Below are 26,211 nucleotides of genomic sequence, written 5' to 3'. Positions count from 1 at the left end.
CATTAAGGATGGTAAGGACGCAATGTTGAATCCCTTCAGACGGCATCGATTCTGCTGACAGCATCAGCAGGGCCATGGCAAGTACAACAACCAGGAGATTTGCTTGGTTGCGAAAGTCTGGTTTTGCTCCAGATGTGCAAAGCAGACTCTTGAATATGCCCTTTGAGAGCTCTTCTTTGTTTGGTAAGAAGGCAGATGACAGTTTAGAAAAACTACAAACATCAAAGGCAGCAGCAAAATCCTTAGGAGCTGCAATCCGTCAGACACCATATCGCCCCTCAGGAACCTCTTGGAGAGGTAAGTCCTTTCGCTTCTATTCCACATTCGGAAAGGGCAGAGGACAGCCGGTTCAAAGGGGTCCGAAGAAATTCACCCGAGGTGGACGGGGTAAAAACACAAAAGCCGCAGCAGCAGCAGGTGCCTCTTTACCCTCGGCATCTGCATCAGCCGCCTCCAAACCGCTCTGAGGACTCTCTTCACAAAACACCAGTACGGGGCAGGTTAACTCAACATCTGACATAATGGCAGGCTATTTTTTTTTTTTTTTTTATTATTGAATACAGTTGAATTTATATCAACTTTTTCAATTTATACATTTAGAAAATTCTTAAACATAAAAATCCAAATAAAACAGCCAAAAACTTTATCAATTCATATTATACAATCATCATCATTCTAGGTTCAAGGCCTGTAAAAAATTGATTGTTGCAATTCTTATACTCATACAATCAGTAGCAGCCAAGGCGGCCCATCTATTTTTTGGGTCGAGTTGTGCAAAGTATGCAAAATGGTTAACAAAGTGCAATTTTCTTAGTGTACTAAGTGCAGGGCAATCCAGTATTAAGTGTTGAAGGGATTCCACAATCATAACATTTTTACAGAACCGGCACCAGTTATGGTCAGAAGCAATTTGTTTCCTTCTTGCTTTGACCTCACCGGTAGGCCAGATGTTAAACCTTAAGCGAAGAATCGCAGATTTTAAAGCAGCAGATGGTGCTAAAAGCAAATAGGACGCAATGTTTTTATAGCGTTTTGGACCAAAGATTGTAGGATCAAAGTCTTTATAAGTTAGACACAAAGTTCTGGTGTCGATCCAGTCCATCATATACACCTTCTTCTTTGCCAGCTCTGGATGAGCAATAAGCAGTTTTAGTGAGATGTCAGCATGTACCATGATTGTTAAAATTTTCATAGTCCAGTATTTTGGGAACATTTCTGTAGAATTAATTAGGTAACTTGAAATAGTGGATAATGTAGAGTCACCATATGTAGATAGTAAACATTTACGAAATAGGGCACATAAGCGCCAATTATATAGTGCACTTAGAGAAATTAATCCCAATTCGTATCTTATTAACACTCCTGGAATACATTGAGGTAGATTTAAGATTGTACGCCAAAACTTGGCTTCCAATAAATTCAAAAACCCTAAAGGAACAATTAGTGTTTCCATACCATAAAGAATGGTTGCTACAACATTCTGATCCCAATAAGTAATGGCAGCTTTGATGGAAAATTTACCATATTTAGAAATGATTACTCGTGTCTGACAAATTGCTGTGGTTAGCTTCTGCTTAATTTTATTCAGATGTGAGTCTAACGTTGGAGTGCCCTCAAAAATCAGGCCCAAATAAACATAATTTGGTACCGTTTTTAAGGATATTCCATCAATCTGCCAGTTCATTAGATGTTTACGTGCGCCTTTAGGAACATATGTAACTATTTGTGTTTTACTCGTGTTTACTACAAGTTCATTTTCTTTGAAATAGGAGCATAAAGCTAACAAGAGATTGTGTAAACCACTTGGGGTTTTTGATACCAACACAAGATCATCTGCATACCACAATGCACAGATTTTTACATTGTTCAATTTAGGAGCGTCAGCGATTACTTTGTGAAAAATATCCTGCACATCATTAATAAAAAAGTTAAATAAGGCAGCCGCCAAAATGCATCCCTGTTTCAGCCCTCTAAATGTTAGAATAGGGGTTGATAGAAGCCCCTCAGAGTTTAGCCTTACATAAACCCTGGTTTGTGAATGGAGGGCAAAAATAATGTCAGTAAGAGTGGATGGGCAATTCGCTTTGACTAACTTATCTATCAGTTTTGGTCTTGAGACCGAATCAAATGCGGAATGAAGATGTACAAACGCAAAATATCTGGCTTGCTTTTTATATATTGCTTGTTGTTTTATAGCATTTAAAGTTATTAAATTAATGCTCGTGCCCAGCCCTGCTACAAATCCAGTCTGTGCTGGGTCGCGCTGGTTTACTTTCTTTGTCCAATCAATAAAATCTCTTAACACCAGTCTACAAAAAATTTTGCCCGGTACGTCTAGTAACGTTATTGGACGATAATTTTTCGGGGTTAGTCCGATCACCTTTTTTATAGACTGGAATGATTACAGAAGAACGCCATGATTGCGGAATATTTTTAGTTTGTAGTATCTGCAGAAACATATTATTCAAAATTAATGACCACTCTAGTATATTTTGTTTGAGCATTACGTTGGTCAGTCCATCTAAGCCTGCCGCTCTAGATGACGAAGAAGCTTTAATGAAAGTTTGAATGGTCATTTTTGTAAAATGTAAAGATCAACTGTTTACAACGGTACTGTTGTAAATATAATGGTTGATCATAGGATCACTATACAAGGATGAAAAATGTGTAACCCACATCGATTCAGGTACGCCATTGAGCTGCACATGTGGTAGGGCTGAGATGTTACATCTATTCAGGAGTTCCCATATAAGGCCTGAATTTTTACCCCGGCAAGCTGATAGAAAACATTCACTATCTTTTTGATACAAGGTAGCTCTCCTTGCTCGTACCCAGTTGCGATATTTCGAAGAAGCATTTTTAACAGCCTTATTTTGATCAATTAAAGGTAATTTCTGAGCAATTCTAATCTCTCTTCTATAGGCTTTCTTTCGTTCATATAGCAGCAGATCAAAGCTATGAACATGTCTTTTACCTGGTTTACTATGAACAGGAAGAGGATTCGCGAAGGTGCTAAGAATTTCTATATAAGAATTGGACCTGGGTAAAATTTGATTTTCTAGAATTGCATCATTCAAAGCCAGTAGTTTGTTGGTAGACCATTTGAATCGATTTCTGCCATTATTAACAGATAGAGTATGTTTATAGTACATTGCAATTTTCGTGTGGTCACCACTATCTACCAACCAATGTAAAGATAGAAGGTGATGATCACTAGATGTTTGTTTGATTATCTCAAATTTGCTAATGTTTGTAAATATGGAGTTCGAAACAAAGATGTAATCGATGGTAGATTTAGAGGAGCCTCTTTCCCAGGTATTCATAGGTGGAATATCACCTGTGATAGCACCATTTATCAAGCTTAATCCATGATCTTCCATAAAGGAATTCCATCTTGCACCTTCTCGACTCCAATTCCTCTTATTAGAATAGAAACAGGAGAAGTTCAAATCGCCCATTAGCAATATTCCAACAATGTTAGTTTCATTTGAGATAAGCTCAAACATACAAGAAAGGGCATCATAAAAGCTATCATCAGTGATGCCTACCGGGTTTCTATATAGATTAATAAGTGCATATGTCTGTGAGTTGAAAAGAATCTTAACCAATTGAATGAATTTAATTGGTGTTTGCCAGGGTATGATTTTCAATCCCCTGCTCACTTTCACTGCTACTAACAACCCGGCTGTAGGTCTACCTTTACCACCATGTGCTGCTGGTAGTAAACTAATCTCATGATCGTCCCATATGGGAAGATTTAGTAACCATGTTTCTTGTAGGGCTACAATATCATAACTATTCAAATTATTATCTAAATTCCACTGCAAATGAGAGTACCCTCTAGTATTCCAACTAGCAAGTGAAAAAGTATTGATGGAAACGGTTATTCGTGGTTACGAGTAGACATTGGGTCCTACATTGGGATCAGATGACGAATAATTAGTACAATAATTGCAGTTACACGAAGGTTCAGAATTTATACCACTAATAGACTTATTTCCATCAGTCTCTTTAAATTGCTGGCGTGCTGGGTCTTGGGCTAACAAAAAACCCAGATTAAACAATTCCATTCTGGCATTCCATAGTGTATTGCGAACAAAACCAGATTTTATCCATAGCCTAACAATGGAAAGGTTTTTATCACAAAGAAACTCCACTTGATCCACATCTGATGAGGAAATGGCTTCTAGGCCCTCTATGTCTCCAAATATATTGAAGACACTTGCACGACATAAATCATATTTTGGAAAAGAACCATCCCGGCACTTTAAGATCAAAGTGTGATACTGGTTAAGTTTCTTTAAAAAAGCAGCACTATCGTTGTTTACATAACGTTTATTACTACCATTGTGTATATTCATGTTACACCTATTTCTTTAGATTGATTTCGGAGGTGCTGCATATTAGAAGGAGGAGGCATGATTTTCATACAATTATCAGATCGGTTTTTGAGAACATTAACGTAATTTTGTGGGTTTTTATTAACATTATGTGTATGAGGGGGCTGTTCAAGGGTATGTAAAGTATCAGATAGCGCTTCAGATCTTCTATTAAGTAGATAGGAATCGACTGCATTTCTCAAAGCAGTTAAACTATCTTCTACTTTTTCTATCGGAGCGCTAGGAAGAAATACTTTTGTAGCACCTGTCAAATCAACCTCATTTTGGATTACTAGTTTTGTGTGTACATTCGAGCAGGCCTGTGTTGTCGGTATGTTATCAGATTTAGATGTTAAAAGAGAGACCAGCTCATTCAATGGATCATAGTTAGAGAATGATTTAGGAACTTCTGCTAGGATCCGGTGAGCGGGAGCAATATGAGAGGGAGGAGGAATATCTTGTACAGCTCCATCAACCCGCGTATTATCGGGTATATTGACATAGTCATTATTAGATATCTCATTGCTTAATGCTGGCAGGGCAGCAGATTTATGAGGAAGAGACGTAGTAACATCTGGAAGAAGAGGTATCTGCAATGTTTTTTTTAACTCTGAAAGAGCTTTTTTATTTCTTTGTATAAGCTTAGATGACAACTGTTTAATTTTTTTCTTATTTAACAAAGAACCTCCCAGCTTCTGTGGTTTTAGGATAAATTCTCGACATGTCTGGCTCGGTATTGGTTGACCCTCAGTTCTCACAGGGGAATCAATACTAATCCAAGATTCATTAGGTTTAGCTATGTCTTCAACATCATCACATTCAATAGGTCGAATTATATTAGGAAACATTGATAAAGATGGCGTAGTTATTAGGGGGTCTTGCATCATCCTCTCTAAATGTGATATACGCTGAAGAATAGAAGGGCCTGAGTGTACATTTAAGTTTTGATAAGATGACCAATTGGATTCAAGCTTTCCAATCCTTTGTTCCAAATGTACCAAAGATAATTCCTTGGAACATTTAAGAGAAGTGTCTTTCATCCAATCACTTATTTGATTTAATTTATCAGTTTGGATAGCTAGCTTCTGATCCAAAGAATTAAAAAGCTTAAATAGAGTAGCCATAGTTGTATTAATAGCTCCCAAAGTAACTTCCAATAAAACCGGGTTCAGTAAAGGGTCAGTTGGTTGTCGTTTCATATCGGAAGTTTGGCAACAACGAGGGGTAGGTTGCAAAAAAGAGATCTCCTCGTCTTGTCTTGTTGAATTCATGGAACATGCCTGTGCATAATCAGTCGTGATCGAAACTCTTGAACTTTCAAGCTCTCTACACTCGGAAGAATTTTGTGAAAGAGCAGAAAGAAGTTTATTATTAGAGGTATGTCGCACGTCCTCAATGATTATTGAAGCTAATGTAACATTCTCCAATAATGAAATTTGACATTCATTTGTCATCACATTTGGGTCTAAGGTTGCTCTTCTAAAACAGTAGTGCAAGTTCGCATAGGTTTAATTATTCTAATCGGTGAATGGGGTATAGTTAGTAGAGTTAGATCAGATACGGAGGAACTCAAAGGGGGGGCAGAAACCTCATTGTCTGAATTGGGAATTGATTTAGGAATCACATCATTCATATCACCATTAGATAAAACCGTTTCTGCTCTAATCAAAACTGGGGGAGCAAGCGCAGTCAAATTAGAACTCATTAAAACGTGTGGTTTAGCAGCATAAAAATTGCGAATATCATTTGAATTTTTATTAATAGGTGTCAAAATGATATTTTTTTTTGATGTACGAATTCGACTTTTAGTCCTTTCATGTGAAGTGGCTAAATTTTGATTAATGGGGGTTTGAGGAAGCAACGCTAAGTCCAGTGTATTAGGCATGATAGATGATGTAGTAGTCATAGAATCTCTAGTTATCTCGGATGGCATGCCTGTTCGTAAGGTAAACATAAGGTATAAAATACACTTTCTTTCTTAAGAACAATACTATGTAAACTTTAAAGTTATAAAATGACAACCTTAGCTGTTATTAGCTTTGATATCTAAAATAATGTTCCTGAGTTCATCACAGGTTTTGGCTCCAAGGTGTGGACTGAATGATAACACTAGTTACGTACAGTACCTTAAATGGGTGATTCACTTTTCAAACCATCCGCAAAACAGCCGCATAACAGGCAATGGGCTTGACGCCACAGGGCTTATCGCCGCAAGGGTGGCTCGCAGCTGCTTTAAAAGCAGAAGGCAGTCACGTGTGCCGTCACGTGCCACACGCAGCTCCGCCTCCTCCAGGAAGCGGGTATGCGGCGAGAATATCGGCAAGAGCAGCGGCTCGCAGTGCCGTTTAGAACAGGCTGCAGGGCTCCACACAGTACAACATAAAGCGATCCTTCGCTTTCCAGCTGAATACGCCGCTCGGGCGGCTCGCAGCTGCTTTAGAAGCAGAAGGCAGTCACGTGTGCCGTCACGTGCCACACGCAGCTCCGCCTCCTCCAGGAAGCGGGTATGCGGCGAGAATATCGGCAAGAGCAGCAGCTCGCAGTGCCGATTAGAACAGGCTGCAGGGCTCGACACAGTACAACATAAAGCGATCCTTCGCTTTCCAGCAGAATACGCCGATCGGGCGGCTCGCAGCTGCTTTAGAAGCAGAAGGCAGTCACGTGTGCCGTCACGTGCCACACGCAGCTCCGCCTCCTCCAGGAAGCGGGTATGCGGCGAGAATATCGGCAAGAGCAGCGGCTCGCAGTGCCGATTAGAACAGGCTGCAGGGCTCCACACAGTACAACATAAAGCGATCCTTCGCTTTCCAGCAGGCTATTACGTCAGATGCTTGGGCATTGGAGACAGTTGCCCAAGGTTACTGCCTGCATTTTCTACACATCCCTCAGAGTCATCCACCGGGGAACAGCTCTCTGAAAGTTCCAGATCCGCTCCTCTTGCAGGAAATTGTAGACCTGCTAGAGAAAGGTGCCATAGAACCGGTACCTGTAGCAGAGAGGAACAAGGGCTGGTACTCCCCCTACTTTCTCATACCGAAGAAAGACAGAGGACTGAGACCTATCTTGGACTTACGAGAATTGAACAAGTTCCTCAGGAAGGACAAGTTCAAGATGGTAACTCTCTCTCAGATCCTTCAGGCCCTCCAGCTCCAGGACTGGCTGGTATCTCTGGACCTCCAGGATGCTTATTTCCATGTGAAAATCCATCTCAAACACAGGAAATACCTGAGGTTCGCAATTGGCAGCTCTCATTATCAATTTCGAGTTCTGCCATTTGGGCTGACGTCCGCCCCGAGGGTCTTCAGAAAGCTAATGTCGGTAGTGGCTGCAAGTCTAAGGAGGGAAGGGATCCACGTCTACCCCTACCTGGACGATTGGCTGATCAGAGCTGTATCGTCAGAACAAGCTCAGATCCAGCTAGATTATGTCTGCCACTTCCTTCACAAACTGGGCTTCTCTCTCAATTTAAAGAAGTCACAGATGATACCATCACAGAGACTCCAGTTCATTGGAGCGGCCCTGGTCACTTCTCTGGGAAAAGCCTCGCCACCAGAGGTGAGGGCTCAAGATATTCTGCAGATGGTCACCAAGTTTCAAAATGCCCAACGTATCCCAGCCTTTGACTTTTTGAGGTTGCTAGGCCTCATGGCATCCTGCATCTTCCTTGTGCCAGAGGCTCGCCTGAGAATGAGATCTCTTCAGTGGGCACTGAGAACTCAGTGGTCGCAATTCTCAGGGAGAATGACAGACCTCCTTCAGGTTCCGGACAAGGTGGCTCGAGACCTTCAGTGGTGGGCCTGCCAGAAAAACATCTTGAAGGGAGAACTGTTTTGGCAACCATGGCTGGAGATAACAGTAGTCACAGATGCCTCACTCACGGGGTGGGGAGCCCATACCAACTACTTGACCATCAGCGGTCGTTGGTCTCCATCGGAGTCCAGACTACATATCAACCTGTTAGAGCTGAGAGCAATCAGACTAGCGCTGAAGGCTTTTCTGCCAGCTGTACAGGGGAAAAATGTCCTGATAATGACAGACAACACAGTGGCCATGCACTACCTCAACAAAAGAGGAGGCGTAGGATCACTGCCACTGTGCAGCGAGGAGATGCAGTGCTGGTTTTGGGAAATTCAAGAAGGAATCTATCTATCGGCAGTTCACCTAGCCGGAGAGTAGAACTTGACGGCGGATGCTCTGAGCAGGCAGGGCACAGTCTCCCGCGAGTGGGAACTAGCTCAGGAAGTCCTTCAGGAGATCTTTGCCCTTTGGGGAACCCCTCAAGTGGATCTGTTCGCCACCAGTACCAACAGGAAGTGCGATCTGTTTTGTTCAAGGTAATTTCCCCTGAGAGGAGCTCTAGGGGACACGTTCGTAATGGACTGGGAGTTTCCACTCCTGTACGCATTTCCACCAGTCCCTGTCATTCCTCAAATGATCAGGAGGTTGAGAAGATTCCAGAGAACCAGGAGAACGTGGTACCCGGACCTTCTGGACATGTCCATCTGCCCTCCAATTCGTCTTCCACTCAAGGAGAATCTTCTCTCACAGAAGGGAGGTCAGGTTGTCCATCCAGACATCAGAACCCTCAACCTTCACGCCTGGCTTCTGAAAGGTTGAGATACAAGGATTGGGACCTCCCTGATGACGTCATGGAAGTGTTGCTTTCGGCCAGAAGGCCAGCAACAAAGTCTTTATACTGCTGCCGTTGGAACAAGTTTTGCAGCTGGTGTAGAGAAGAGAATATCGACCCCTTTTCACGTGGTACACCAACAGTGTTATCCTTTCTACTCTACTTGGCAAATTCAGGCCTTCAAGTTGGTACTATTAAGGGCTATCTCGCAGCGCTATCGATCTTCAAGCGCACTGCGGAGGAGCCTTCGTATTTCAAATTACCCTTAGTAATACAATTTCTAAAGGGATTAACTAATGTCTACCCTCCAAGACCTTTCCAGGTTCCTTTATGGGACTTAAATTTAATCTTAAATTTACATTTGCTAGAAGGGTGAGCGAATTACAAGCTCTATTTTGTAAACCCCCTCATACAATTTTTCATAAAGACAAGGTTGTCCTACAGGTGAAGCCTAATTTCCTCCCAAAGGTGGTTTCTGAATTCCACATCACTCAGAAAATTACTTTACCTTCATTCTATCCGCCTCCCCATCCAGGGAAAGAGAAAGAAAGGCTACATAGGCTGGACCCAAGGCGGGCTTTAAGCTTTTACATCAGCAGACTTGCTAGGATTAGGCAAGCAGACCAACTGTTCGTGGGTTACTCAGGGCACAAGTTGGGACTACCGATAACAAAACAAACCATTTCCAGATGGATTATTTTGGCCATCCTGGAATGTTACAAACTGGCAGTGAAAGAGCCTCCTCAAAATCTTAGGGCTCATTCAACCAGGGGTATTGCAGCCTCCTCGGCCCTCCAAAGCGGGGTTCCGGTTCGAGACATATGTGCGGCTGCCACATGGTCGTCCGCACATACCTTCACAAGATTTTACAACCTGGATTCCTCCTCTAGTCAAGAGACTAAGTTTGGCAAAGCCGTATTACATTCGGTTCATTCCTAAAAGGAAACATTGAGTTTTATTCCCACTTCCAATTGCACACCACTGCTATGGGAGTCTTTCAAAGATAAAGAATACGTCGGAGGAGACAATCCCTTCGAAGAACAAGTTACTTCTTACCTTGTAACGTTCTTTCGATGGGATGTTCATCCGATGTATTCCTTATCGCCTCTCCCATCCATCCCCGTAGTAATACTTCCCTTGTGGTTGCAGCTTACGCTCCTTAAAGGTCAATAACCAATTCATGTAAAACAACTGTTAACGTCAAAACGGAACTGAGCAACAGACGCTGCGCGAGTCTATTTATACGCGTGGCGACGTCGGTGCTGATACGGAGGCCGTTGAGCGACATCGGCTCGAGGGACGTCGACGCGCAGCGCCCTCTACTGAAAAAAATATTCCGAGGCCAGCAAGCTGGGAGATGATCTATCAAAGATAAGGAATACGTCAGAGGAACACCCCATCGAAAGAACGTTACAAGGTAAGAAGTAACTTGTTCTTCTCAATGCTACATTAACACCTTGTCATGCAATCAAAATTGCAAACCTTCTAAGCAACTTTCAATTTATATTCTTGTTCTAAAAGAAACCTGGATACCTGCGCACTGTTATCCAGCAATGCAGTTGCAATTAAATAGGTGTTCTGTTAAATGTTAATTGCACAAATGGCAGAGTGAGAGCAGTAGCCATTCATTTTAAATCATTATTAATAGTTCATGAAGGGAAGACCCACTAATCAACGATAAATGCGAATCCCTAACCATACGTCTATCAGTAACATCAAAAACAAACTTGAAATTCGTACTAATATATAGACCACCAACCTACGATGCAACCTTCGTAGACTCCTTCACAGAGGCAATCACCAGCCTAGCCATCAAACACAATCATCTGATAGTCCTAAGAGACTTCAACATCTGGTTTGAAGGAGAAAGCACAACCATACAAAAATCGCTAACCAGCCAACTAGCAGGAATGAACCTTCAACAACTAGTCAAAGGAGCAACCCACTCGGCAGGGCATACACTTGACGCAATCTTCGCTAACAAACTACTCCTCACCACGGCACCCCCGATTCAAATACCCTAAAGCAACCACCTCATCATCCCCTTCGTAATCAAAATGACCAGGCTAACAAACAATCGACCGGACAAAACAATGAAAACCATAAGAAGAAATTGGAGAACCATCAAAAACTCCAACCTGCATGAACTCCTGGAGCTAAACAAACCACACCCAACATTCATGGAAGAAGATGACCTGGATAAAAAGGTTACCCTGCTGCATTCCTGGATCATAACTACTATAGACAACATCACCAAAGAAAAACCCTTCGCTTCTTCTAATAAACGGTCTATGGCAAAATGGTTCACCCCACTACTTTGCACCATGAAAAGAAAAAACCGAAGACTAGAACTTGATTTGAGAAACCAAACGATGCGGAAAACAAACTGAAATTCCTACAACACGACCGGGTTTACAAAAAGGAAATACAAAAAGCAAAGAGGAAACACTACGACAACCAAATCTTTGAAGCACAAAACGCCTAAAAAGAGCTCTCCCCATTTGCTCGTCGCCATACCGGGGTGATCTTTGGGTGCCTAATCCCTCGTTCTGCCAGGAACTCTTATAGACCAGCACTCTGAAGCGGTGGTCTGTTGTTGGAACATACCGTCTTTGGGAATCTGTGCTTGGTGAAGATTTTCTCCATTACGGACATTACATCATGCATGGCCATAGATGGCACAAACTCCCCCTCTGGGCACCGGGACCATTGATCCACCAACAAAAGGAAGTGAGAGTCACGATGTGTGGACCCAAAGTCCATATGCACACAGTCCCAGGGATCTTCACTCCTTGGCATGCATTGTATTGAGGGCTCTTTGTGTCTCGGGCAGTTGCCTGGCAACACACACATGCTTTTATGAATTCTTCCACTTTTTGTTCGAGGGGGAACTATACTTTCAGTCGGAGGTGGCTTTTTCTCTTTGCCGCTCCTTGATGCCCATGGTGGGCCATCGTGATTACTCTCTCGATTAGTGCTGTGGGGACTACCATCTGGATGTTAGCTCATGTTATACTTTCCAGAGTTGTTCTAGCGTTGATTTCACCTCTTGAACCTTGTTTCTGAGGTTTTCTAGGGTTGTCTTCCACTTCCCAAACACTATGGCATCTCTCAGGAGTTAGAAACAGCTGTCGCTGATCAACGCTTCCCTCAGCTCGTCAACTTCCATGGATTTGCGTATAGTTTAGGCGGTAACCATCTTCACAAAGTCTTCGGTCTTCAAGATGCTCACTCGTGCACCATCGCCTTTCCCATTCGGATGCCTGGACAGGTAGTCAGCTGCATTATTGGCCCCCGGTCGCTATGTCAGATTCACTGCATACTCTTGTAGTGCCGCAGCCATTTCTCAATGCGTTGTCGGTGATTTGCTGAGCTTCCTGTCACGATGGGGCATAGCGTTTTATGATAAGTTATGACCTTGACTGGCTTACCGTATATATATAAATGAAAATGGCGACATCCCTACAGCACTGCCAAGGCCTCTCTCTCTAAGAATATCTCTGCTCAGTTGGAGATAGAGAGCGCATGACTTGCATAGGCAACGGTCTTTGGAGTTCCATCTTGCCCAGTTTTGTCTTCGTGCTTTACTAGGGTTATGAATGCTCCCTCTAGAGTCAAAGGAGTCTTGCTCCCAAATGTGAATATTTGTACCTTTGTTTCCTGGAGTGGTGGTGGGTTTTTCAGTTATTGGTAATGGGCTTCTGCCATCACGTTTACCGATGCTACAGTGTCCAGGAGTACAGGGATGGTCGTGTTCATTATGGTCATGAGCACTTCGGCTGGTGCTTGCTTTTTCCACCGATGCTCACTACCGCCGAAATGAAAAAGATGTCCTCCTCTTCCTCTTCACCCTGTTGTTGTTCTTTCGTCACTCTTTTGCAGAGCTGTTCTCATTACGAACTTTTTGTAATCAGTGTTGACCGTTGGTTCAAAGTGCTCTGACAGGGCCGCAACTGCTGAACCATATGAGTCATCGGACGGACGCAATTTCTTAAATAATGCGTGGACTGCAGGGTCTGCTGAGTATATCGGTGTGATCTTTTTAGCCATGTCATTGTGCTCGCCTGTTGCGTCAAAATACTTTTTTAGGCGTTTGCGCCAAAATTTCCAGCAAGGGCCTAGGCTGGCCGGAGTTCCATCAATGTCGATTCACATATTGGGGCTAGGGAGCTGTGCTGGCGGGATGTTCTTCCACGAGGTGGCGGTTTCAGAGCACCATCATCTTATCCAGACATAGTGACACTTTTTCAAGGCCACCCGTGACAACTGGTCCCTCTGCCCCCTTGTACTGGGTCAGGCATCCCAAAGATTGAGGAGTAGTGCCACCTTTGTGTGTGTACAATCGTGGTCACAAAGATGGCCCAGGACTCTTACCGGTGGGATATCGTGATCAGTGATGTTTTCATGGCTCAGCAGGGTTTCACGAGCCTGAGTGTTCCAATGCTGAGAGCCCGCCTGCTGGTGGTAGAATCAGCGGGTCCGCATTCGGAACAGCCTTGTCGCCCTTTGTTGTGTGTGACTGTGATCACACGCAGCAGGGGCCTGTGGGAGTGTAGGCCGCGCCGCATTTTCGCTTCACAAGTGAAGACACGGACATGGTGGAGCCATTACTGGTCCCAGCTGGTGACTGCCTTGCCACCGTGCGTGGGGCCGTATTTATTCCGGCACGTAGTGACGTGCCATGTCCCTGCGTGTCTTCACGCCATATCACAAGCCTGATGCATGTGTCTTCCCACGTTGCAGGGTGTCCTGTCAGCTTCCAGATCAGCCCCTCATCCTTGCGAGGTCGATAAACTATGTACCATTAAGTTGGTTTTTATTCCAGTGACATATAGAAACATCACGTTATCACTGTGCATCCATGTCATGGCATTTAGCAAGGTCGTGAGATATGCACACCACTGCCTGAAGGAATACGATGTAGTAAAGAAAGGTGAAAACAATGGTTGAAGAAGCATTTTTTAAATGCACGCCCCTAACACAGCCCTAACGGGGAGAGCGGCAAACAATGTTTATGCTGCTGTGAACCCTGCGGTTAGGTCTGCCACCTCTGGGTAATGCAGAGGCAGAATCTGGGATTCAACACAGAACGACTGTCTGAGTTGAAGAAGAACTGAGACAAACAATGCTACAACATAACAGGATAGGCCCAGTCGTAGCTCACAAAAATAAATAACATTAAAACCAAAATACAGCTAAAAACGCAGAATCATACAGAAATGAAGTGTACAGCCAATCACACGGCGTTTGTAGCTTTCCTCCGCATAGTTAAGGTCTCACGGAAAGTTTGTGAAATGTTGAAAAGCCATTGAAAGGTTCTTCGATTCAGCGCCTTCGACTTGCAAGGGACATGAACCCGTCCATCAGAGTGGGAACCCTTTTTACTGAGAGGACTTGCAGCAGAGCGCCTCACAGTCTGCATTATACACGAAGGCAGCCAGCTTTGAGCTTCTGCTAAAAGCGAACTCCAAAATATGCCTTACCTCTGAGGTAGAAAAACAAGCGTCGTAGAATCGCCTCGGAGTAAGCTACAACAGCTCCGTGGAGAGTAGTATTGCTGGAACTGATTTATGTATAACAGAATTATTCATATCACGGGTCATTCTGAGTTTTCCAACCACTTAGCTTTTGTTGTGTTTTGGACAGAAAGCATATAAGCAGCAGGGCGCTGTGGGCACGCCAGCCTTAAAACCAGTGGCATAAAACAAACTGTGGTTCCCGCCTCTGCAAGCCTACCCCAAGCTCCTCAACAAAGCAGAGGCCGCAGCAAATTCCGGGCTAGCCTGGATCACCACGCGTGCGCAAGCCCCCCTGCCCCCCCTATGACCATGCCGCTGCAGGGGCATGCGCAGTTTGCGCTAGGTGAAAGATGTAAGATGTTTTTTAATCAATGCCCAAATCTTCCACCTTGCATAGAAACAAGGAGGCAGTGCTTGGCCGCTGGCATTCAATTATACCAGCCACTAGCGGCGGGTGCATTTTTTAATTGGAGGGGCGGAAATATTTGCCATAAGTATGCTGGAGTCACGAGCCAAGCAAGGGAGCCCGAACCAATGTAAGGGGATTCTGGAAGGATCGCCCTGTAAGAATTGTTTTACATAATGGGCCTCATTACGACCCAGGCGGTAAGTTACCGCCTGGGCCGTGACTTTACCACCATGGCGTAAACTATGTTTACGCCATGGTGGTTGGCGGACTTACCGCCCCATTCCGACCTTGGCGGGGCGGTAAGTCCCCAATCCCCATTTACCCTTCCCCATTCCCATTTTTGCCCCATAGGGCATAATGGGAGTGGGGAAGGCGTTAATTACGCCACCGTAAATTACGGTGGCGTAATTAACTCCATGGTCCCTTAGCGCCATGGATTTTAACACCTGCTAAAAGCAGGCGTTAAGTCCGCCATGGCGCTAAGGGACCTCGTACTCAGGCGGTAAGGGTCGGCGCTGTTTACGGCGCCGTAAAACCCTTACCGCCTGAGTTGTAATGAGGCCCAATGTGTGGAAATGGTGCATTATACAATATGCTTTCTGTGAAGAAGCACCTACAAATCCCTTTGTAGGGTAACTCATGAAATAATCCAATAGATTCGAGTCACCAAGAGTGCAAAGGCGCATTTCCCAACACATTTTCATAACTTTCCCCACAATATATTCTAGTAAAAAAATAATTTTACGCTGGCTGTGCCCATACATTTCCATGTTGCTGCTCCAATATATGCCATTATTAAAATATATGACTATACTCATGTTTGCTTTGCACATAAGGGCAGTAATGATACTATAAAAAACTGTGCCAGCTAGCTGTGCCAATATATGCCAGAACCCCCACCTAAGAACATGCTCCTGTTGGCTTTGCTATTAAAAATGCTTTGCCACACACAACATGAAAACATGTCCAAACTGGCTCCAATGTAGGCAAGTCTAGACACTTATCATGTTTGCTCTATCATAGATGCCCATTAACAAATGTCATCCCACAGTAGCACATGGATAGACTGGCTTCACCAAAATGCCATTCTAGCCACGTAATGAAACTTATCAAGTTGGCATTGCACAAAAATGCCAGTAAAACATGCCATGTCACTTTAAGGAAATGTCAACAGTGCTCCAGTGCTCCCTGGACCCCGCAGAGCCTTGAACGCACCCATAATCACATTCATACCCATTCATCCAACAGCCCTGAGGAAGCTCGCAACAGGTCTTTGATGAATGTTGTGAAATGCGTGACGGCCTACTAGAACCATTTCTCATGGTGTCGATGTATGGAATTGTGACCAAGGAAGAATATTTTCCTTAGAAGATAATACAGCTGACAATTGAAACATTGTAACTGGTAATTTACAATGGTTTTGGATAATTGCGTATGCATTAAGAGCGACTGATTTAATTAATTAATATTAAGCGCTCTCAATGTGATCACCCCTGGATTCAATTTTAACGCGTTAAAACATGATAAAAATAAGGTTTATCACATTTATAGTGGCCCTCACCACCCATTATAGAATTCGAAATATTGGTGATTTCTAATTCAATGGATTGCGTCTCAATTTCAGATAAGGAAATGCTGCCAACTCTTGCCTGAAGTATGGTTCTGGAACCCTACGTGAAATGTAGATGGGCGCAGGTCACTCCATGTGTCTTTGGGTTAGCACGTATACAAGTCACTTTCTGCCAGATTCAAGCAGGCCCAATTGAGAGCTCCTTCCTTGGGAAACAGAGCCAGAGAAACTGTTCCTGCTGCGCTCATGGAGATGCTCGCCTTCGAAGCATCGCATCCCGCAAGATGCATGAAGACGGAAATGGGGTCGACAGATAGGGCAATCCATCATGGTCCAGGGAGGCGGGTCCAGATTGAGTGATAATGTCATGGGAAACATGTGGCATGTTCAGCAGACGTCATTCATCTGCATTATTGGGCATTGGTTTTATGCTCAGTCTCGCTGCTCCTTGGCATGTAGCTGTTTTTTACAGTGCATATCACTTAGATCTTCTATTGTTCATTCTGTTACAGGATCCAGAAATGTCCGGCAACACAATATTAAATACCTATGTCGTCGGTGCAAGTGTACTGAACAACAAGATCCAAAATCTGAAGGATCCAGTGACTGTCACGCTGCAGCATATCAAGAAAAATACGGTATTCACATTATTGATATCATATTTTGTAACTGTTCTGAGAGTTTCCAATGATAAATACTTTGCTGGCACTTGAACTTGGCTGTGTACAAAGTCCTCGACATTTCTGTTTGTTGGGGGTGTTAGCCCCCACAAACCCCTTCCCCACCCATCTTTACCTACTCTCGACCCCCAACCCCTTATCTGCCCTTTCCCACCCCACTAAAAATTTCGATGAATGTTTTCGTAATAATATACACTTTGAAATGATTGGCGTTGCAATTGCAGGTGATGAAAGGACGTCATACCGTTCAAAGTAATAGGGAGAGAAACTATAACCAAAGAAAGTGATGGCTGGAAAGTTTTGAATTGGTCTTAACCACTGCCAGTGCTCTGGTCAGCCACCACACCACCGTCCCTAAGTGAGACAGGTATACCCATTTGTAGGTCCCTTGCTGGCTGCAGCATGGCGAACCAAGCTGCAGCTCACTGATGATGCATTGCATGGCTGAAACATGCCTGAGCTTGTAACTGTTTCTGTGCTGAGGATGCATGGCCTGTCATTTTGGACTGGACTCCATGGAGGCTGGTCCAAGACTGATTTGCAAATGGTAGGCCCCCTTCTGTAGTGCTTCAGTGGGGATAGACGTCAGTGGCATTGAAAGTTGCCCAGAGCAATGCCAGTGGTTAAGATGAATTCAAAACCTTCCACCCATCCCATTTTTGTGTTAAATTATGCAAGGCTATAGCCTACCTGTATTTACTTCAACTGTGGTGTATTATGCCGTATGAATGTGGCAGAGTGAGTGCAGTATTCCATTCTGGAAAGGTTGCTACATCTGTCTCTGCCTCAGTAGGTTTAGGCTGTTGCAGCAGTCGGCTGTGCTCGCTTTAACACAGCACACATCACATAGTGTACTTATTATCTCAATAAACAAGGCTAGCATGGAAAGTTACATTAAATGGAATGGCAGGAGGTGGGGCGTGATGAGTATGGGCAGTCACCAACTCAGTGACTATTCAGTGATGATTGAAAGGAATTGAGGGAGGGAGTGGTACGTCTTCAGGATGAGAATTGAAATGTCTTGGACTTTATCCTGGGAAAGCGTGGTTACCCATTTTCACATTTTTGCTTTTGAAGATTTCCAGGGTATAGCTTGACTTGCTTCCCGTTGTTCTGTGTTTTTGGTGAAGGCGAGCGTGACGACGATGCTGCAGCACCTGTAGCTGACGCAGACAATGTTCAAGTAAAGCCTGACCTCCATAGGGAGTCAGTTTAAACTGATTGGTGAGGAATGAGGAAAATGAGTATGACATTACCAGACACCATTATTTTGCTCAATTTGTGCTGGCTCAGGTGACCTAACACAGTACAGGATAAACAGATACACAGGATGCCTTCAAATAAGGTGTCTTGTGGTGCAGGAGAAATATCCTGTGACAGTGTGCTTATGCACCAGGCCACGGCATGGAATCTGCGCTATTAGACCTCAAGATTGTACTAGATTACTTCAGAGACGAAGGCAAACCAGCTCTTCTCCTCCTACTAGACCTATTGGCCGCCTTCGACCTAGTAAATCACAAAACCCTGTGCCACCACCTCACTAGATCAGCTATTTTCTCTCAAGAAGCATCCATCCGGATAGCCGCCTTCCTGAAAGACAGGACCAGGAGGGTTTTTTCAGACATCGCAAATGCCCCACCTATCCCCATCTTTAGCAGTGTTCCACAAGGTTCCCGTGTCTCCCCTTCATTTTACAATATTCTTACCAAACCTCTGTTCGACCTCCTGAATGAGATCAGTATCTCATATACCAACTATGCCGATGACACCCAAATCCTCATACCCCTATCAGGCTCCTACGAAGAATACTCCCATACTGTCAATAAAATCTACTTCATTATCCATGCCTGGATGTCAACTAACCACCTTTGCTTGAATGACGACAAGACAGAGATCCTGCTGGTTGGCCCATGGGTATGCTAATAACTATCCGCTCACTCTGCCTTCTCTCACCCCTTGATTCCATCTCCTCTTCTCTCACCTCTCTAGGTGTGCTCTCTTTTCACTCCCAGCTCAAATTCAAGTTCCTCTGTCTTGTTTTCAAATCCCTCTATGGTCTCGCACCCCCCCACCTCTCCTCCCTTCTTACTTTCTATACCCCTTCTCGTTCTCTCTGCTCTGCTAATCTTTTCCTACTCTCTCCTCCTCCACCACCCTGTGCCCCTCCCGCTCTTTCCAACTCCTCGCTCCCTTCCACGGGAACCGCCTCCCCCTCCACATCCACTCTTCTCCCTCCTACCCTTACTTTCGATGTTCTCTAAAATGTTATCTTTTTCACTCCCCTCTCTAACACCCTTCGCTTCCTCTCCTTCTTCTCACACCCCCTCATTCCTCACCTCTTACTCCTGCTCTTCCTTACCCTCTCCATCCTCTCTGCCTCCTTCTTACCCACCTCCTGCTCTCATCTAGTCTTACTCTTTCCTCTCTTCTTACTCACACCTTCTTGCCTTCCCTCTTACTTCTGCTCTTACCTCCAGTAATACCTGCCATTCCCTCACACACCTATGCCCCTCCCTACTCCCTCCTCACCTCAGCAATATTGTAAATTGTTCCTTATACTGTTTTCGATTTGTGATTCAATTGTCATCTTATGCTTGTTGTATTTTTGCTTGTTCTTATGTAAAGCACTTTGGATTAAAGGGCTATATAAATTCAATAAAATACAAATACCATCTTCACCATAGATGGAATCTGTATCCCGGTCTCAGCCTCTGTAAAATCACTTGCTGTCTATTTGGATGCCTCTCACTCACTAAACAAGTGAGCGCTGTGGCCTCATCGGCAGCAGTCACGGCCAAGCTCATCAACGCAGCCAAACAATTCCTGTCCCAAGAGAGCTGCCTGACTATTCCCAGAGCCATCACAGGTGCAAGGCTGGACTATTGCAATGCCCTTTTCACTGGGACGTCTAAACAGTACATCAACAAACTACAGATAATCCAGAACAATGCCCTTTGGCTAACACTGAACATTTCAAAAAGAGACCACATCACAGTAGCCAGGAAGGTGGTTCACTGGCTGCCAATTAGGGAAAGGATTGTTTTCAAAATTCTGTCTATCACCCATACATGTTCTGCAATATATTTCTCAGGTAATCGAAAGGGCCAAGACAAACAGACCAGTAAAATCTTTCAATGCTCACTGCCTGATCCCTCTGAAAGTGGAAAGGGTTAAAGGAGATGGAGTAAGCTTCCACACAGTGGCAGCAAACCTCTGGAACTCCCTCCCCAAGAGCTAAGAGCAGAGGACTCCTACTGGGCCTTCCGTAAGGCTTTGAAAACTTGGGTATTTGCCTAATCTGTCCCTAGGATATCACACATGCATCCAAATCCTTGGGAGGTATTAACCAGCATTTAGCCCCTGTATTCATGTCTGTTCTAGCATGGTTGTTATTCTTGTAAGTTGATGTTTCAAGTAACTGGTTGCAACAGCGCCTTGATGCCTCTGGCTCTACAAATTAAAAAAATTAAAGTAAAAATAACTCCCTCATGTCCATGAAAGCCAAAGAAAATACCAAATTTTCTAGATTTTCCTTTAGCACAGGCTAGGCTGTACTGTACTGTTGAATAGCCATAACATGAAGTTGGATATTTCTTGTGGGCAGAAGAACCAAGTCAAAATAAAGAACAAAAGTGTGAGTGGACAATATTTAGAATAAAGAAATGCACATAAGATTTCATTCTGCTATAAGAAGTGTCCTTATGTTAAGTTACAATAATGAAGTGGAACATCTCTTCCACTATTGAGACTTGTAGCCATATCGGCTTGACAGGGAGCCTTATCAGCAAGAGTCTAAGTGAGTGGATAGAGGAGTTTGTGGAGAGGATTGTCCTTAGTGGGACAACCCTTCCCAGTAAACCAGGTGAGCGGAACACTGCTCTAGTAGTAACTGACATACGAGTTTGATGGTAAGTGGTAAACTTGGTGGTAACAGAGTTACCGCCAACTTTACCACTACGCCAAACTACAAGTTTGGGCCTAGAGTGGAGGATTTGCCTCCAGGAAAATCCTGGCGGTAAATCCTCCAACTCACTGCCAAAAAAATGGCAGAATCTGCAGAATTATTTCAGCAGTAATTCCGCCAAAAAAAACCATTGAGTCCAATGGACTAAAATGAAATGGGAAATTACACCGCCACCACCACTTGTAATCCGGCAGTAATTCCTCCAAACCAGGTGCCGGTAACAGTAATTTGTTTGGGTGGTATACATGCAGATTTACCAAAGGGGTACCGCCCAACTCGTAATGAGGCCAAATTGTGGTATTTTGCCTGTTTTAGTTTATTTTTCTTTAATTTGCTAAATTTCCTTTTCCACTTGGCCCATGACCTGGGCCTACTCATGTACTGATATTTGCAGCCACACAGCACGATTGATATTTCCATTTCATTTACTGCTCCTTGATTTCTGCATTCAATGTAATGACTTGATTATTGCCTTATATTAATTGATTGTTGCACCCATATATCGACCACTGCATATTGCATACCACATGCTGATTGACCCTTTGATGGCTGACGCTTTGGTGCATAGGGGACAGGAAGCTGGTGAAGGGCAGTAGCTCAGGATGATGCCAGTTTGCCTGTCAGCTAGCACTCCCTAGCCCTGCACTTTCACCAATGTTAGCCCTGGAACATGGCTCCCACACCCACATGTTAATGAACTTCAACTTCAACTTGAATTGATCGGGGCTCCATCTGTCTTGCTCCTTGATTGTAACTTTACATATATTGATTGTTGCATTCCACATGTTGCTCTTGATTGCTATATGTATGACTTCAATTATTGTGCCGCATGCATTGATTGTTGCATCCATATATCACCCTTGATTGTCACATGTCATATATTTCTCATTGTTGGTTGCATGTCTTATATTGTCCCTGATTGTTGCTTCTCAGATATTGCTACTTGTTCATTGCATCCCACATATGGATCCTTAATTGTTTTATCTAAGTTATTACTTCTTGGTTCTTTTCCTATATTGACCTTTGATTGTTGCAACCCAAATGCTACTCTGCTTACCCCTTTGCCCCCAGTGACCCATATTGCTGCGGAGGTAGTAGTAAACCTTATAGTAGACTGTAATTCTGTCACTGTCTTGGTGGACTTCAACCTGTAGCTGGAGAATAAAGCACACACTGCAGCCAGCGCCCTCTCAGAATACCTTGATGCCCTCCACCACAAGCAATTAGTGAGGGACTCGCCTCACTCAGCCAGACACATATTAGACCTACAGCTATCATAAAACACATGAAGCTAGAGTGCCCATCTGCAGCCCCTGAGGCCTGAAAATCCTGCTCCTCCTCATCCCATATTGAACCACAAAACCCTGACAACGGATTCCATATTCTTCAGGATTAGATAATGCATTCCCCTGACAAGCTCACCCTGCTGAAGTCTTTCAAACACTCCCATATGAAGCACCCCGCCACATGACCCCTTATCAATCTCAAGAAAGAAAAGTGTTACCATGTTCACGGCAAAACTACATTGAAACAGACAGATCAGCCTTCTGTCGACAAGTGGGTTATAGGGTATTTGTATTTATTTAGTTTATATAGCACTTTACTCCAAAGCGCTGCACATTTTAACAACAGGATACATAAAACAATTAACATTATAACAGTAACAGTAGAGGCAATTTACAATTGTGAATCAGACCAACAAAACAGTAAGTAGAGCAATTAAACCGAAGGGAAGAGGAGAGTAGTGCAGTAGAACTGAGAGGGAGAGGGAGGGGTGGAGAACTGGAAGAGGAGGGAAACGGATGGGGTAAAGGGTGAGAATGGGGGGAGGGGAGGGAGATGATCAATGTGATGTGGCAAGGGTGGAGGGGGGGCAAGAAGCAGGGAATGGAGAAGGAGAGAGTTAAGGGATGTGCAGAATGAGGAAAAGGTAGAAATAGAGCGGAGTGAGAAAGGTAAGGAGTTCCAGTGCAGGGGGGGGCTAGGAGTTGGAAGGAGCAGAAACGGGATGTGGCACAAGGGGATGGAGGAACAGTGAGAAGGAAGTGGTCAGCAGAGCAAAGGGAGCGGGAGGAAGTGTAGAAAGAGAGGAGGGAGGAGAGATAAGGGGGAGCAAGACCGTGGATAGATTTAAAGACTAGGCAGAGAAAATTAAATTTAAGTTGGGAGTGAAAGGGAAGCCAGCCAAGGGAGGAAAGGGAAGCAGATATGGAATCACGGGAGGAGAGGAGATAGAGGGTACGGACGTGTATTGCTCGCCAATAGTGCACGGACAGTAATTTATCACCAGCACAGTTGCAGAGCCAATACTTTGAACGCAAGTAGACGTATTGCTCTCCTCTGAAAAGTGCACGGAACTACCATAAATCACCAATGCAATTATAGAGCAAATACTTCAACCCAAAAACAGACACAATAATTCACAGCCACGCACGCTGTAGAAGATAATCAGCTCTTTACGGCTATTTATTCAAAGACTACAAGTACATAGAAATAACTCATAAAACTCAAATGGACATAAATCACAGAAAACATAAAGAATTCAAAGAAAGAATACATCACCGTGGGCGTAACTTAACAAAACCTCATCTCGCCAGAAGCGGCTGAAAGACCCCAATAACAGCCAGGCCGAGAGCACAACAGCCCACAGGTATGTCGGACCGGAGCGTCCCCCCTCCGACTGAGGTCTTTGTGCTTGTCCCGTCTCACCGTTGAGGGGTTCTGCATATATGCCCTCCTCAACAAGGGGTGGCAACTTCTCGAACCTTCTGGCAATGCGCTTGCGCATTGATGGGTGACCGTTGGTTGCCAGCTGGGTCAACCAACAGTAACCTCAAGGAGCAAAGCGCTTCCCTCTCCTAAACGCCCCGGAAAACAATTCCATAACTCATCTCAAAACCTTGGCGCAGGCATAGCAAACCAAAACAAACCTTGTTATCGGGTACCAGCCGGCACCTGCGGATCTTAGCTTTCCCAGTGCCGTGTCCTTGGCTGAGAAGGCCTGCATTCCAAGCCCATCAGCGAATAACGTTGAAAACATGTTGTTTCGCAAAGCAAGTGTAGCTTTCCACTGAGGCATGGATAAATATCCATTATGGCTCTGAGTGCCCCCAGAATGCACTGCGAACCAGCGCCATGTTTTAGCTCGAACACCACAGGACGGCAGAGTGGTAGATAAAATTAAGGTTAGAGACAGGAAAGGCCAAGAAAGATCACTACGCACAACATATAGAATGTGCATAATGCCCATAAAAGGAAGTGTTCAACCCTATTACACAGTCAAATAACATATCAGCTTACAACAATACAGCCCCATGAAAACAAAACTGTAACGCATTATCCACCCACTTTATGACCATCTTGAAAAAAAGAACTACATTCCGCTCTCTTGTGCTGCACTGGTATCGTTTGTGAGTCTGTATTGTTGGTCACTTGTGTATGGCACATTCCGAACAGCAAATCGCTATTTGTGTGACACTAAAAACATTGCTACCGTTATACACAAAGTGGCACATTCATACAGCTGGGCCCTTGTGTTTCTGCTCTCAAAAATGTAATCTCGGGTATTGCTTTGTGGTTTCTTCCACCCAGTATTAACCTTCCTCATCTACCCCCAAGATGGGATGTTATTTAAGTTCACATTGGTCTCGGTCCATGTTATTTTATTCAACACAGCCATTTTGATTCTTCTTCTTTATGCCCCTTATAGGGTTTGTATTGTTAGTATAGGATGTTCCCCCTTGTTTATCTTCATCTTCCCGCATAGTTTAAAGTTTCTCATCTCATCTCAAGGGTTCGCTAGCTCCATTGTACACTTCTGAGTTGGTTTTAGCCATTTTTCTTTTTCTTGGAGTCTCTAATCAGGGTTGTTGTAATAGTCATTCAATTGAGCTTGTGCATTATTTATTCCCCTTGCTTTGAAGGTTTGACCAATGCCTGACTTAACTCCACTTCTTCTTCCTATTGGTTAAATTGCCTGCTGTACACCCTTTTTTTTATATAAGACCAGCAGCGCTTAACATTGAATGCAATACGAATTGTGAAAAGATAGGCAGTGGTTCTGCTGAAGTCTTATCAAAGACGTTTTTAAAGACTGGCTTTGCTTTTTGTCGTTTTCCTCCCAGGAGCTTGTCAGCACATGTATGTCCAAATAAGTATATACATCACTGGATTCCAGATTGGAAATATGCTTGGCTTGAACTATTAATACATGCCTTTCTTTGTCTAATTTCTGGAACAGTTTGCCTGCATAATGATTAATTTCTGCCATGGACCGCATAAGGGTTTGGGTAGATGGATAGATAGTGATCTAGTTTCATATGTAACCCTTAATATGTGTATTCAGAGTATTTGGAGTGATGCAGTACTGGGACTTGACTCTTCCCAAGCTCTCTGCAGCCACGTGCCTTGAACTTAACTCCCTCCTTTCTGACCACTCCCTCTACTCATTCCACAATCAGCCTACCGACAGTGGCAAGAACTCTCTTGACCTTGTTTTTCTCTAGAATCCTCTCTCCACCTCTGACCTCTCCATTGATCCCTCTCTGTATGATCTCTCAGTTGTTCACTTTATGACCTTGTCCCCTCCACCTTCTACTCCTAATTTCCCCTCTTCTATGTCTAAGAGGGAAATTAGGCAGGACTCTATTGCCCCTGAACTTGATAATGTGAGGACCACTCTTCTGTCTCTTTACCCTATTCATGCCTCTTCCATTGATCATGCTTTCTCTGACTTTCACTATGCAATTATGGCTCCATTTACACCAACACTATCCTGCTCACACATTCACACCTTTCATCCCTAACATTGAATCACTTCTGAAATTCAGACCCTTAAAACAAACATGTGCTGTGACCTACAACGCTGGCAAAAATTACATGCACATTCCCTACTCCTAGCCTACAAAGATTCCCTTGCTGCCCTAACCTCTGTACTAGACTCTGCCAAATCCTCCTACTTCACAAACCTAATCTCCTCCCTTTGCAATCACCCCTGCAAACTTTCTTCTACCCTCCACCACCCCAATTCAGTATCCATCACCTCTAAAACATGTGACACT

At 43.9% G+C, this 26,211-nt stretch overlaps 1 protein-coding gene across 1 annotated transcript in view; it reads left to right on the top strand.

Moving 5' to 3' along the window:
• The window catches only part of ADGRG4 (adhesion G protein-coupled receptor G4), a 1,571,349-nt gene that overhangs the window by 943,698 nt on the left and 601,440 nt on the right, over positions 1-26,211 (top strand). Inside the window, exon 15 of the mRNA XM_069612803.1 lies at positions 17,020-17,145. Within this exon, the coding sequence (XP_069468904.1) occupies positions 17,020-17,145 (126 nt within the window). The remainder of the gene's footprint in view (positions 1-17,019; positions 17,146-26,211) is intronic.

Source organism: Ambystoma mexicanum, chromosome 5p (assembly GCF_040938575.1).
Source record: "Ambystoma mexicanum isolate Mex_15411 chromosome 5p, UKY_AmexF1_1, whole genome shotgun sequence".
Lineage (NCBI taxonomy): Eukaryota > Metazoa > Chordata > Amphibia > Caudata > Ambystomatidae > Ambystoma > Ambystoma mexicanum.
This window is presented reverse-complemented; position numbering and strand designations above follow the sequence as displayed.